Source organism: Rhinoderma darwinii, chromosome 3 (assembly GCF_050947455.1).
Source record: "Rhinoderma darwinii isolate aRhiDar2 chromosome 3, aRhiDar2.hap1, whole genome shotgun sequence".
NCBI lineage: Eukaryota > Metazoa > Chordata > Amphibia > Anura > Rhinodermatidae > Rhinoderma > Rhinoderma darwinii.
The window spans coordinates 114,457,167-114,466,325 of record NC_134689.1 but is presented as its reverse complement, the minus strand read 5'-3'; the positions used below and the strand labels follow the sequence as shown (position 1 = coordinate 114,466,325).

Below are 9,159 nucleotides of genomic sequence, written 5' to 3'. Positions count from 1 at the left end.
GACGTAATTCGGGCGTTTTTGCCCCCAATTACGTCCGAAAATAGCGCCTCAATAGCGCTGACAAACATCTGCCCATTGAAAGCAATGGGCAGACGTTTGTCTGTTCACACGAGGCGTAATTTACGCGCCGCTGTCAAATAACGGCGCGTAAATAGACGCCCGCGTCAAAGAAGTGACCTGTCACTTCTTTGGCCGTAATTGGAGCCGTTATTCATTGACTCCAATGAATAGCAGCGTCAATTACGTCCGTAATGGACACGGCGTTCAAGCACCTGCACATGCCGTTACGGCTGAAATTACGGGGATGTTTTCAGGCTGAAACATCCCCGTAATTTCATCCGTTACGGACGCCCTCGTGTGAACATACCCTCACACTGCTAAATCCTTCATGATGTGTCAAACTGACAGCTGGTGATCCTACTATCCTGTTTGAGTACAAACCGCACCTGTGCTAAACCTAAAATCTTTAAAGGTGCATCATTTGTGCATTGTGGTAACTCTATGTCAATATAATAGAGTCGATTTACCTGCATAAACCTGTTAACCCACAGCCTAAACATATTGATATCTCTAAGAGTTGTGCCAAATGACAAATTCATCTCTGCTGCATCTGTACTTTAGGTTTAGTGTCCCTTTTAAGTGAGATGTTGCGTAACAATCAATTCATCTCCCACGTATACTTTTATATTCCAAAACAAAAATAGTAAAATAAAAAACAATATAAAACGACAAACCAGGTAGAAATATAGTACAATGACCTTTAATGAGAGCAACATACAATACTGTACGGCTTGGAAATGTGCAAAGAGCTGATCTAATGGTGGCCCTGCCTGCTGTGAGGTGGACAGGAATACCTTATTGTAGACATGCGAGAACACATCCCCCATACAACTGAGACGTGGGATTCCCTGGGGACTTTATTCCTATGGTAAAGCGCCATCCTATGCATTACTATGTGCAGTAATTGATTAACCTGGCTTGTTCTCAACCAGGGGACATAAACTCCTTCCTTTGGGGTGACCAGTTATGTGGTCATGCAAGGTATAGAGGGACATGTTACTGCCTATGGACTGCAATGCCTAATTAAATGAATGGTGAAGTTGAGCTGGATAGGGGGAATGAGAAATTGCGTAGTGACACTGTTCTGGCCAGAAACCTGTCTGAACCAGCAGGACTGCTTCAGTGCATTGATTAACCTCCAGAGCAGTACTCAGCCGCACAAGGCAGTGTGAAACATCTGTTCTCCAGTATATAGCTGACTTACACTATTATGATGCAGCTCGCAATTCCGCCTCACAAGGATAAACTTATTGATGGCCATCCCTCATTAACCGTCATGGTCACTAGGTCTCAGTTATGTAGGAGATGGGTTCTCCACATCGACTTTGGACTTTAGTTCTAAAATTAAGTGAACTTAACCTAACCTTTAACCCCTTCATACACCAGATTTTTCTGCTGAAGGTCCTACAGCGTGTCATAGACGTAACAATTTTTCATATCATACGACCAATAATGAGTCCTCGTAATGCTATGGTACCAATACAATTGATTCCATATGATTAATTGAAATTCTTTAAATTTATTGCACAGGTTTTTACATTTCGATTGATCTGTCATTGTAATTGTGACATGTATCTAATAAGAAGCATACTGATTTTTAGTAGACGATCAACTGTGTCTACAAAATTGATCCCATTAATCATTTCGTACATGGGACACTGGGATGTTGGAAATAATCCTGTATCCATCCTTTGATAGAAAATCATTACGTCTATTGCTACATTATACTGTGCCTGTATAAATAATACCCAGAGATTAAAAATTGTTGAACTCATTGTTGGAGAGCCCAAGAATGAAGGGGTTAAAGAATTTAGGATATAGAAATGACATTCTCACAAAATTCCTATACACTTTTTCTATTCTGTTTGTTGTCCCAGAGATCCATCTGGAATTGACATCCACCAAGTTAACCCAGGCACTGCTGGAGAGACCAGCCGCCCCAGCAGCGCAGTGTTCATTTTACAGTCACAAAACTTAAATGGACACAAACATAATAAAATAAAAAAGAACAATATAAACAACATAAAACATAAACTTTTTTTCTTTTTTCAGATCCATGAGGTAGATTCTTCTTGTTCTGTCAACTAAATAAGACAGCAACACAATAAAAAAGCCTTAATGCTTAGTGAACGTCCTCTTACCTTAAATTAAGAAGTGAAACTATACAGAAACAAACACTTGCCTAATAAAATGTATACATCCTGCGAGACATGGGCACCGCCCAAATTTAAAGAAATAACTTTAATATAAAGACCTCCATTTCCTTCTTGTCAATACAATAAAAATATCTCTTTGACCCTTGTATTGCAAACGATCCAGTTTTTTTGTGACTGTTCCTAAAAGGTATCCTATAACAAGCAATCCTCGTGAGCGTTGTGATTCTTGCTCAGAGGATCTACGTGGTATTCTAGCATCGTACCTTCACAGTTCAAAAGGGATTCACTGGGACATTTGTCCTCCTTGAAGAAGACCTCACTACTCCTGTCTTTACCTATCTGAGCAGCATCTGTTTCTTCATTACACACACTGTTGCCATTGCTCTGAGGATATCCATTGGTGTAGAGCTTGGTGGTGGCCTTCTTCAGACACAGCAACTCCTGAAAAGCATATCTGAAGTCTGGACTCCTGCAGTAGATGAGTGGATTAAAGGCAGAGTTGACATAGCCCACCCAATTCAAGAAGGTAAAAACATAGTCAGGGATGACATCTTCGTAAATCACCTGGACAATGTTGACTATGAAGAAAGGGAGCCAACACAAGGTAAAAGTGCCCATAATAATGCCCAGTGTCTTCAGTGCTTTGTGCTCCTTCAAGCAAAACTTGGAAGTCCTCCTGTTAACCACCTTGCCATTGGCGTCTTGTTGGTTGTGAAACCTCCCTTCACATTTGTCAATCTTCTTTAGCTGTTTCTTGGCCTCCTGAAAGACCCTGAAGTAGACAAATATCATGACCACCAGGGGTAGGTAGAACGAGATGATGGAGGATGATATGGCATAAGCAGGGTTGGTATAGAAGTAACAGCAGGTCTCCAACTTGTAGCAGATCAATGCTTTGGGTTCATCAGTCCTATACCAGTGCATGTTAATGGGGAGAAAGGAGGTGAGGATGGAGACAACCCAAACTAAGAGGATAACAATCCTGGCTTTGCACTTGGTCAACAGGCTTTGATACCTGAATGGAGAGGTGATAGCAAAGTATCTGTCCACAGCAATCACACACAGTGTCTCAATGCTGGCAGTCACACATAGGATGTCCACAGAGGTGAAGAACTCGCACCACAAGTTCCCAAACTCCCAGGTGTCCATGATGATGACACTGGCTCCTAAGGGCACCACTATCATGCCCATGACCAGGTCCGCACAGGCTAAGGACGTGATGAAGTAGTTGGTGACTGTCTGGAGTCTCTGAAACTTGGCTATAGCGGTGATCACTAGGATATTCCCAAAAACAATGACCAGGACGATGACGGACATAAAGATTCCCATGCCCACCATCCAGGCTTCTGTGACCTTTTTGGATGTGCCATTGGTCAAGTTACTACTTGGCGTTGTGTTATCGATGGCGGTGGAAAAATCCATAACGCTGCACAACTTTTCTTAATAGAAGTTACTTGTCGTCAGCCAGCGCTGGAGATACTGTCTTCCTGCATGTAGAAGCCTTTGCTGCAGTCACCCGCAGGGCAGTCGTTGTTGCCCGGTGTCGGTCATCTGCTCCAGTGGTGATAGTGAGTGAAGGATGCGGCTCTGTGGCTCTCGCCCCGCTGACAGTCTCTGCTAGTTCTGAAGTGTTCTCACTCCTCACTGCTTTTATTAACACCCCCCCTCGTGACGTCACAGGGCGCCAGCCAATCGCAGGAGAGGACGAGTGTCGCTCCGTACAAGTTGTGTGTGTGCCGCGCTCTTCACTCAGCAGCCTGTCGCTAGTGCATTCACTCACACTCTAGTCACACTCTACTCACACGTGTGGGACACTCTACTACTACATTCTTATTACTATTATGTCAAGCCGAGGAGACGTTCTGTTCCAATTCCTCAATAAAACTCATGATGTGTGTAGCACCATCTGTCCTAAGTGTTCCCGTATCATCGTCTGCTTTCACTGTCTAACAGGCGCGAATAACTAGAGTGGGGCAAAATAACCTGTAGCTTGAGGCGTTTATATTGCATTTTTGCCTGTATCATAATAGTAAATGGATATATTGTGTCATAAAAATAATTATTTTATATATATAAAAATTCAGTCAAAAACAACATTTATTCTTATTATTATTATTATTATTATTAATAATAATAATAAATTGTATAACACTATCCAAATTAGAAAAAACAATGACAAGTGTGAAAACAAAGAATCAGGAATTGACACATTTTTGAAAAAAAAGATAAAGAGAAATTGTGACTCCGTATAACTATACAAGACCTCTTAGACCACCACAATTGTCGCATCACATCAGGGAAACAGTATTTAACCCCTTAATGGCCAGCCTATTTTAAACCTTAATGACCAAGGTATTTTTTAAGTTTTTCCGTCGTCGCATTCCAAGAGCTATAACTTTTTTATTTTTGCGTCGACATAGCTGTATAAGGTCTTGTTTTTTGTGGGACAAGTTGTAATTTTTAATAGCACCATTTTGGAGTACATAGAATTTATTGATTAACTTTTATTAACTTTTTTTGGGGGGGGGAATAGAAAAAATTCATATTTGAAGAGCCATAGCTTTTTTATTTTTCCACCGATGCGGTTGTATGAGGAAATTTTTTTTGCGGGATGACTTGTAGTTTTTATTGGTACCATCTTTGAGCAGATGCAACTTTTTGATCACTTTTTATCACATTTTTTTTTTTTTTAAGGCAGGATTCACAGAAAACAGAAATGTTTCCATTGTTTTTTTATTTTTTACGGCGTTCACCGTGCGGGTTAAATAATGTAATAGCTTTATAGTCGGGGTCGTTACGGACGCGGCGATACCAAATATGTGTAACTTTTTTACTTTATTTTGTTTGTTTTTTTAATAGTAAAGCATTTTGTAAGGGGAAAAAGTGGGTTTTTCATTATTTTTTTCACTTTTTATTTACTTTTTTACTAGTCCCATTAGGGGACTTCACTATATGATTATCGGATCGCATTTATAATACTCTGCAATACTTCTGTATTGCAGTGTGTTATGCTTGTCCGTGTAAAACGGACAGGCATCTGCTCGGCCATGCCTCTGGCATGACCTAGCAGGCATTCACTACAGGCAGACCTTGGGGCCTTTATTAGGCCCTTGACTGTCATAGAAGACACAGACACTCTGCGATCTTATCGCCGGGTGCCGGTGGGATGAGAGGGAGCTCCCTCCCTCTCTCCAAAACAACTCAGATGCGACGCTTGCTATTGAGCGCCGCATCTGAGGGGTTAAACGGGTGAGATCGATAATTATATCGATCTCACCCATTCAAGCAGGGATGCCCCCAGCCCTCACCTACCTCTGTTACCTGAGAGCAGGGAGATTTAACTGCTCCCTGCTCTGTTTACTTATTCTGATGCAGCGCCGTGAAAAGGCTTATGCATCAGAATAAGGCCTCATTTACACGAACGTGATATACGTCCGTGCGACGCGCGTGCTTTTCACGCGGGTCGCACGGACCAATACAAGTCTATGGGGGCATGCAGACAGTCCGTGAGTTTTGCTCAGCGTGAGTGCGCTGAAAAAAACTCACGACATGTTCTAAATTTCTGCGTTTTTCACGCATCACGCTCCCATTGAAGTCAATGGGTGCGTGAAAACCACGAAGGTCGCACGGAAGCACTTCCGTGCGAACTGCGTGATTCGCGCAAGAGCTGTCAAACTCTGAATGTAAACAGAAAAGCACCACGTGCTTTTCTGTTTACAAACATCCAAACGGAGTGTCTTAGAGATGAGCGAACCGAACTTCACCGGGTTCAGCCGAACTCGTTTTGACCGAACCCGGCAAAAAATTTTGCGGTACGCGACGTCAGGAGACAGTCACTGTCCAGGGTGCTGAAAGAGTTAAACTGGTTCAGCACCCTGGACAGTGACTTCCGATCACAATATACATGAACGTGTAAAAAAAAAAAAGAAGTTCTGACTTACCGATAACTCCCGGCTTCTTCCTCCAGTCTGACCTCCCGGGATGACAATTCAGTCCAAGTGACAGCTGCAGCCAATCACAGGCCAAGCACAGGCTGCAGCCAATCACAGGCCAAGCACAGGCTGCAGCCAATCACAGGCTGCAGCGGTCACATGGACAGCCGCGTCATCCAGGGAGGTGGGGCCGGATGTCAAGAGAGGGACGCGTCACCAAGGCAACGGCCGGGAGACCGAACTGGAGGAAGCAGGAAGTTCTTGGTAAGTATGAACGTCTTTTTTTTATTCACAGGTTGCTGTATATTGTGATCGGAATTCACTGTCGAGGGTGCTGAAAGAGTTACTGCCGATCAGTTAACTCTTTCAGCACCCTGGACAGTGACTGACGTCGACTAGCCTCATCTCTATGATGGCGGCTGCGCGAAAATTACGCAGCCGCGCATCATACACTGATGACACACGGAGCTGTCAATTGCCTTTTGCGCGCGCAAAACGCAGCGTTTTTTTGCGTGCGCAAAACGCACACGCTCGTGTAAATGAGGCCTAAAGCCCACTAATGACCGCTGTGAAAAGGCTTATGCATCAGAATAAAGCCCATTAGTGGCTGCCATGAAAAGGCGTATTGGCGGTCACTAACGGGTTAAAGGGGTTGTATCATGAAGACATTAGTGCATATGGATGTGACAGAGGGATATTCTCTTCTGGGGTCCCCATCTATGAGCCCCAGCTGAGAGCCTCTCACAGTTCTGGCAGACCCAGGCCGTTCATGGATTACATGGTGGGTCATTCATTTGAATAGCCAATTTATAATACTACATTTCCTGGCATCGGACACTTTAAAACTTTCATCTTTGAGAGCAAGGATAGAATCGAACTCATCATGCTCTGTTCTTGCTTCAGATCTGAAAAAAATCCACCAGTGTTTCTGTCCATTCTTACATTGTGAGAAGTCACCTCTATGGGTCTGAAAGACTGTGTAAGGCCTTATTCACATGAGCGTATCCGATTTGCCTCCGCAAAAAACAGACAGTTTTTTCTGCAAATGATTGTCCGTGTCGCGTCCGTGTGGTTTACGTGTGTCATCTGTTTTTATTTTCCACAGGTGCTTCCAGGTTTCACTTTTCTTTTTTTCTTCATTTCTTAGCAACTGATCTGGGAAAAACGGACAGAATATCGTTGTCGTCCATGTGCTCTCCGTTATTTTTCATCCACCCATAGAGCGTGCTTCATCCCCAATAATGGACTAGAACAGGACATGCTGCGAGTTTTTTGGAGCGGACACAAGCTCTGTAAAGAAAACACTGATGTGTGAATGGCACCATTGACTTGTATAGGTCAGTGTGCTGTCCGTTGTTAAAAAGGACATCACACGGATGATAAATACGTTAGTCCAAATAACGTGTAAGTGTCAGCAAGTCATTATTGAGAAAAGAAAATATACAAAAAAAATGTATATTGTAAACTTCCTTAGAGGCTAAATGTTGCATTGTGGTGAATGGGATTCTCTGTCAACGCAATCACATATTGCGTTTAAATCGTGATAGAACCGTAACAAAAAAAGTGATGAAAAATTAATGTTTTTACAATCAGTTATTGCTGGGGTATTTTCAGTCTGCTTAAAGGGTCACTAAACGTTCAACAAACTTCTGATATGTCATAGTGACATGTCAGAAGTTTTAATTGGTGGGGGTCTGAGCAATGAGACCCCCACCAATCGCTAAAACGAAGCGACAGAAGCTCTCGTGTGAGCGCTCAGCCGATTAATTTCTGTTTGGCTTTTCTCGGAAAGCTGATGTAGCAGTGTACAGGCCCATAGACTTTCTGTTGAGCCCGTACACCGTTACATCGGCTTTCCGAGAAAAGCTGAACAAAAGCTGAGAGGATCAGCGCTCAGTCGCTTAGTTTCTGTTCGGCTTTTTCCGGAAGTCAATGTAGCAGAATACGGGTTCAATAGAAAGTCTATGGGCCCGTACTCCGATTTCCGGAAAAAGCCGAACAGAAACAAAGCCGCTGAGCGCTCACATGAGCAATTCTGCTGCTTCGTTTTAGCGATTGGTGGGGGTCTCAGTGCTCAGGCCCCCACCAATAAAAACTTCTGACATGTCACTATGACATGTCAGAAGTTTGTTGAACATTTAGTTACCCTTTAATGAACGACTTTCTGCTACACCATTGCCACCCTGGGTGACAATCACTGTGGGAACAATAAGAGAGCCCTGTCACCTCTCCTGAGATATCTGTTTCAGTACATACTTGTATTCTACAAGAAATAACAATGCTAGATCATCTTGTCTTAGAGCTCTGCATTGTTCTGTTCCTCTGTTATTCCTCCTGAAAACCTATGAGTAAATTGCCAACTGAGTCTTACCACTTCCCTTGTCAAGGGGTCCTGACACACTCTGACAATGGCTAATCAGGCGTCAGACTGTGTAGTGACAACTTGACAAAGAGAACAGAAAATCTTTATATTTACTGATATATATATATTTTTTTTATTTCTAGATGTAATAGTCTTGATGGCTCTGTGGCTATGATATTTGGTATTGTCTGGTTATTTAAACTTGTCAATTATTTTACGAGTTTTAGGACGTCATCACAGTTGCCCATGAGTTGTCCATTTTTTTAAGGTGTTAAATATACATTTTTGAGATTTATCTATTTCTGGGATTGCTTGATGATAACCAATATGACTACAACCACAGGTCCCGCAGGGCTTGTTACCAAGCTTTCCTAGATCCTGACTTGTGAATCTGACTAGTTATGCAGCAATATAAAAACAGAGGATGATTTGAGAAAGCTGGGTAGCAACCATAGTGATTGTCACCCAGCTTTCCCAGAAACAGATTAAGCAACTTTACTAAAGATCACTCACGGTTTTCTATTTACTTGGTTGTTTTTTTTACTTAAAGGATGAAATATTTGTTCATTTACTGTGTACAATGTTTTCCTTTTTAGCCATTAAATCCTGTTCTCTATGATGCGAGACAAGGTGGAACATTTATAATTTC

General features: G+C 42.5%; 1 protein-coding gene across 1 annotated transcript; it reads right to left on the bottom strand.

Moving 5' to 3' along the window:
• Nucleotides 1-744: 744 nt before the first annotated feature.
• Nucleotides 745-3,826, bottom strand: ADRB2 (adrenoceptor beta 2). Its single transcript, XM_075860041.1, has one exon. It carries the CDS (start codon nt 3,636-3,638, stop codon nt 2,409-2,411), a length of 1,230 nt encoding a protein of 409 aa, XP_075716156.1. The 5' UTR covers nt 3,639-3,826; the 3' UTR covers nt 745-2,408.
• Between the last annotated feature and the right edge of the window lie 5,333 nt (nt 3,827-9,159).